The sequence below is a fragment of the Sceloporus undulatus genome, chromosome 6, assembly GCF_019175285.1.
Source record: "Sceloporus undulatus isolate JIND9_A2432 ecotype Alabama chromosome 6, SceUnd_v1.1, whole genome shotgun sequence".
In the NCBI taxonomy this organism is placed as follows: Eukaryota; Metazoa; Chordata; class Lepidosauria; order Squamata; family Phrynosomatidae; genus Sceloporus; species Sceloporus undulatus.
Genome location: NC_056527.1, coordinates 167638439 through 167644467, shown reverse-complemented (window position 1 = coordinate 167644467; position 6029 = coordinate 167638439). Strand labels below are relative to the sequence as shown.

General features: G+C 45.7%; 1 protein-coding gene across 1 annotated transcript in view; it reads left to right on the top strand.

The window, feature by feature from the left end:
• Positions 1-5208, top strand: part of LOC121932574 (cartilage intermediate layer protein) — a 14815-nt gene extending 9607 nt beyond the window's left edge. The window contains exons 9-12 of the mRNA XM_042471330.1: positions 520-834; positions 1240-1348; positions 1731-1888; positions 2506-5208. Coding sequence (XP_042327264.1) covers positions 520-834; positions 1240-1348; positions 1731-1888; positions 2506-4853 — 2930 coding nt within the window. The 3' untranslated portion in view covers positions 4854-5208. The remainder of the gene's footprint in view (positions 1-519; positions 835-1239; positions 1349-1730; positions 1889-2505) is intronic.
• Positions 5209-6029: the final 821 nt, after the last annotated feature.

Here is a 6029-nt window from a genome sequence, read left to right as displayed (position 1 = left end):
GATAGATAGATAGATAGATAGATAGATAGATAGATAGATAGATAGATAGATAATGAAAGAGGGATGGATGGATGGAAGGATAGAGGGAGGGAGTTTTCTCTAAATTTTATCAATTACAGGTGGAAATCATGCAGCCATCCAGATGTTTTGGACTGCAGTTCTCAGCAGTACTGAGCCACATAGGCAATGGTCAGGAATGCTGGGACTTGCAATCCAACATCTGGAGGAGCCCATGATTCCCACTCCTATTCTAAATCCAGCTGCTAGATCTGTACATCAATTGCTGAAAGTGACACCAGCCCTTATGTAAATCCTATTGTTCCAATAGGTCCACTATACTTGGTAGTAGAAATTTGATTTAGGCCAAAGGGGAAAAAATGCCCGACAAGATCACTAATATAGATGTTAGCATGGCATGGTATTTCGTTCTTTGTCTCCCTCCCCCCCCAACAACGCATCTTGTCAGTTTCAGAGAAAAACAATATATATATTCATGAGCTCTTTTCCTCCATGCCCCAGTTTGCAACCTGACTTGCTCTATGGGCCGTGTGAATGCAGAGTGCGACGCTTGCATGTGCGAGGATCACTTACTCCGTGGCAAGGTCTCCCTTCAAGATGGTGCCCCTGCAGTTGGTGCTGCCATCTCCTTGCAAGCCAAGGTGACAAAGTTGTTAACGGTAACAGATGACGACGGAGCCTTTCAAGTTCCTGGCGTCTGTCCTGATGGAAAAACCATTTTGGAGGTTAAAAAACCAAAATACACAACGGCTTTGCTCACTGTGCCTGTGAATTCTGGAAATGCCTCGTTGGTCCACGTCCATTTGAAAAGATCAGGTAAAGAGCGATTCAGAAGAGAGGATGGGTGCCAAATGGGCCCCTGAGGCCATTGTGATGAGATCCATAAATGGCATGATGCGTAGTCCTCCATATAAATCTTGTGCAGTTAAATGGGTTGAATCCCATTTTGGGAGAAAGGCAGGATAAAAATATAATGGGCTGCTAATTTCTGTGGTCAACCTGCTGGATAAAGTTGTGCCTTCAAGGATTCCCAATCCCCAGAATATTCTCATGAGATTCTTTTCTCAAGATGATAGAACTCCAAACATGCCAAATCTCAGAATCTGGCCCTTCTTATCTCATCTTCAGGGGGAAGAATCTCAGGGTAAGAGTATGGATTGATAGAAATTAAACACAGGAGATATTAAATTAACGCTGAAGTTCTCTCTCCCCAACCTTCAGAAAAGCCGTACATGATGACCCATCCAGAAAGCAAAGCAAGAAGAGAAGGGCAAAGTGTTTCCTTCTGTTGCAATGCTGTTGGAGACCCGGCACCTGATCGATATTTTTGGTAAGATATTGATAAGAGATTAGAAAATAAGTGTACTGTTTGCCTCTTAAAAAGGAAGAAAAATCAAAGTACACGATACTGTTACTAGTTTGGCTCCAAAACAGGTGCATTGAGGGAAGCCGTGATTACACTTAAAATACATTAAAGCATCCATTATGTAGGCTTTGATATAAAAATAACATCTAAAAAGGATACATTAAAGGGTCCATGGAAGCCCCTTTAAAAAGTTTTTTGAATAGTTTTTGAGGCTGTTTTTGTGTCCCTCTTCTGCCTCAGATTTCCTCTGCCAATTCTTTGTTTTGGCAAAAGAAAAAAGCGTTTATGGTCTCTCTCCAAGCTTTGGTTCTGATCTGTGACCCTTTCCTTTCTCCAATTCCAACAGGTTCCACAATGAAACCCTCCTGGATCCAAGGTTGTACAAATACAAGAACAACCTGGTGCTAAAGAACTTGAAGATGGACCATGCTGGGCTGTATTCTTGCAAGACCAGCAGCGAAGCAGGGACTGTGAAGTCGCAAGTTGCCACGCTTTCCATCATAGGTAAGACACTCTGGGAAAGAGGGTCAGGGAGCAGGATTTGGAAGGAAGACTAACTACAGAGCTTCCCAATTCATTTCTGTTGAGCTTCAAAGTAAAACGAATGGTCTTAGTAGGCAGAACTTGTATGTATAATTAGAGCACACAGCTGTTGTTGTTGCTGTTGTTGTTGTTGTTGTTGTGTGCCTTCAAGTCATTTCTGACTTATGCCAACACTAAGACAAACCAATCATGGGGTTTTCTGGGGCTGAGAGGGTGTGACTTTCCCAAGGTGGGTTTCCATGTGTTTCCAAAGTGGCTTTCCATGGTCGAACGGACACTCCATTCTTCAGAGTCTTTGTCCTATGCTCAAACCACCACGCAACCTGTATTGGCCCTAAAATAGCCAACAATGACCACAGTTGCCCAAAAGAGTAATCCACCCAGCCATCAAAATGGCTAAAATTGACCCCAGCATGCCTCACAAAGTCTGGACATCCTTAGCCAATTTTACCATGGAACATAACATACCGGATTCTAATAATAACTTAGCTTGTCTTGCTGTATAATATGAACCGTTCATCTTATGTCCCTTAAATGAATGATTGTCCAATACTAATGCCAAAAACCTTTCTCAATAGAAAAAAATGAAGCTCCCTGCAACCCACAGCCAGAGAGCTACCTCATCCGACTGCCCCATGACTGTTTCCAGAACTCAACCCGCTCCTTCTTCTATGATGTTGGGAGGTGTCCTCCTAAGACATGTGCCGGGATGTCTGACAAAGGTCTCCATTGCAAGGACACCGTCGCTTACTGCTGTGGGGTCACCAAAATGGAGACGCGGGAACTGGCTTGTGCTGGGTATACCCTTCCCATCAAAGCGACCGTGGAGTGTGGTTGTCAGAAGTGCACTGAGGCCAAAGTTGTGGTTCGAGGAAGGGCAGTGGCTTCGGACACAGAAGAGCCCATGAGGTTTGGTCACATATACTTGGGGAACAACCGGGTGAGCATGACAGGTTATAAGGGGACCTTCTCAGTCCAGGTGCCACCAAACACAGACAGACTAGTGCTCACTTTTGTAGATCGCTTGAACAAATTTGTGAACACAACCAAAGTGCTGCCGTTCAACAAGGACGGCGGAGCCGTCTTTCACGAGGTCAAGATGTTACGGAAGAAACCACCCGTCACACTAGAATCCAATGAGACCAGCACAATCTCCTTAGGGGACATGGAGGGAGAGGATCCTATAGCTGAACTGGAAATCCCTCCCAATACATTTTACAGACAGAACGGAGAACCCTACATAGGGAAAGTCAAAGCAAGTGTGACTTTCCTGGATCCAAGAAACGTCTCCAGTGCAGCCATGGCGCAAAGTGACCTGAATTTTGTGAATGATGAGGGTGACATGCTCCCACTGCGGACGTACGGTATGTTTTCTATGGACTTCACTGACGAAACGGCCACAGAGTCCCTCAATGCAGGAAAAGTAAAAGTCCACCTGGACTCTGCCCAAGTCCAGATGCCGGGACACCTGAAAGGCATGAAGCTTTGGTCTCTAAATCCCCAGACTGGCTTATGGGAGGAAGAAGGGGACTTCCAACACGACCGGAGCAGGCGCAGCAAACGGGAGGAACGGACTTTCCTGGTGGGCAACATGGAGATAAGAGAAAGGAGGCTTTTCAACCTGGATGTACCAGAGAGCAGGCGGTGTTACATCAAGGTGCGTACTTATAGGAGTGAGAGGTACCTGCCAAGTGAGCAAGTTGCAGGGGTGGTGGTTTCGGTCATCAATTTGGAACCAACTGCTGGATATTCTTCCAATCCTAGAGCTTGGGGTCGCTTTGACAGCGGAGTCACCAGCTCCAACGGGGCTTGCGTACCAGCCTTCTGCGATGCCCAAAACCCAGACGCCTACAGTGCTTATGTCATGGCAAGTCTTGGGGGAGAAGAACTTGAGGCTGTTGCTTCATCTCCAAGGCTGAATCCTTTTGCTGTTGGAGTCCCACAGCCCTACCTCAGCAAACTCAGGTATCAGCGGACGGATCATTTCGATCGTAATGTGAAGAAAACCGCTTTCAGGATCAGTGTGGCCAAGCCCACCCCGAATGCCGCTGAAGAAAGCAACGGACCCATTTACCCGTATGAAAAACTCCAAGAATGTGAAGCATCTCCCTACACTGCTGCTCACTTCAGGTTTTATAGGGTAGAAGGAGACCGCTATGACTACAACACTGTTCCTTTCAACGAAGATGACCCCATCAACTGGACGGAAGACTACCTGGCCTGGTGGCCCAGGCCCATGGAATTTCGGGCGTGTTACGTGAAGGTGAAAATAAATGGGCCTCTGGAGGTCAACATAAGGTCCCGCAACATGGGTGGCACACACCCAAGGACCGTTGGCAAGCTCTACGGCATCAGAGACGTGCGGAGCATCCGTGACCTAGACTACCCCAACCTTTCAGCTGCATGCCTGGAATTCAAGTGCAGCGGCATGTTGTATGACCAGGAACGCATCGACCGGACCTTGGTGAAAATTATCCCACAAGGAAACTGCTACAGGGATAGCGTCAACAGCATGTTGCACGAATACTTAGTCAACCACCTTCCCGTTGCAGTTAATAATGACTCAAGCCAGTATACCATGTTGGCTCCCCTTGACCCGCTGGGTCACAACTATGGCATCTACACCGTTACGGACCAGGATCCAAGGACAGCCAAGGAAATCGCTCTGGGCAGATGTTTTGATGGAACGTCCGACAGCTCCTCAAGGATAATGAAGAGCAACGTTGGCGTGGCGCTCACTTTTAGCTGCCAAGAAAGTGATGCACAGCGGCAAAACCTGTTCCAAGCTCTGCGAAACGTGCCCAGCCGGTATCCAGTAAGTCCTCTAAGAAAGCGAATAGGTGTACGAAGGCCAAGCCAAAGCCGTGGGGGCCTGATCCGGGGGAAGAGCAACTCTTTGGTTAGAATTCCACAAAAAGCCCAATAAACTCCTATCTGTCTTTTCCCACCTCTCCATCTTGCAGTTTTGTGAGGATCCCAAACTCCTTGCAAATGCATGCACACTTGTGCTGACAGTGGTGGCCAGTCCCTTCCGTGACTGCATCTACACTGTAGAAATAATGCAGTTTGGCACTACATAACTATTAGCTTGCCTTTCTGCAAATACTGTAAAAAGTTAGCATAAAGAATAGTTAATGGATATGCAGTATAAAGGAATGTACATAAAATCTTTTTTTTTAGTGGTAAGATCAGCTTTGCCAGCCCAGTTAGCAAACAGTAACCAATAAAAAGCAAAGGAAGTGATATTTCACATTGAATTTAACTGTAAGATTTGCACCTGAAATGTGAACAATGATATTTATTTCCATATTTGTTGAGCAACTGTGTGAGTCTGAATTCTTTTCCGAAGTGGGTTGGTGGATTCACTCCATTACTGGGTTGAAAACAGTACATGTGATAAGGATCTAAGGGTCTTGGTAGACCAGAAACTAAACACTAAATTGATAGTGTGATGTGGCAGCCCAAAACGTCAATGAAATTCTGGGCTGCGTCAACAGTACAGTGCCTAGATTCAAGGAAATATAGTTGGCCCTCTGTGTGAATAGACCCTGCAGCTACAGACTTAACTATCTGGAGGGCCAACTGTATTCTCAGTTTTTCCCATGGAAAGCTTGAGTATACTTCAGTTTTGCTCATCCTAAATCTCCCCTCCAGTTATAAGTGTGTGAGTTGTCATGATCAGAAGCACACAAAGTGCCATCTGCTGGTTCGCTGGTACTACAATGCATTCAGTGTCTTTTCAAATAAATACATTAACTAACAAGACAAGCATTACTAGGGCAGTGGGGTTGTGGGTGGAAAAAGGATCCACATATTAAAAGGAATCTCACTAAAGCATGGGACTGTTATATACTAGGGATGGGTATCTGTCAGAGGCTAGGGGCTGCATTAGTGTTCCCCCCCAGAGACCTTGGAGGGCTGCACCCCCTTAAAAAAGATAAAAAATTTAAAAACTGGGGGAAGATAACCCCAAACTCCATCTAGGATGCATTTGCTCCCCTTCCCAAAGCTATTTCAGGCCCAGGAGAGGCCTTTCTACAATAGCTTTTATAAGGCTATTGGATTAATCTATTGTATTAATATGTTGTGGCACAACAGAAAC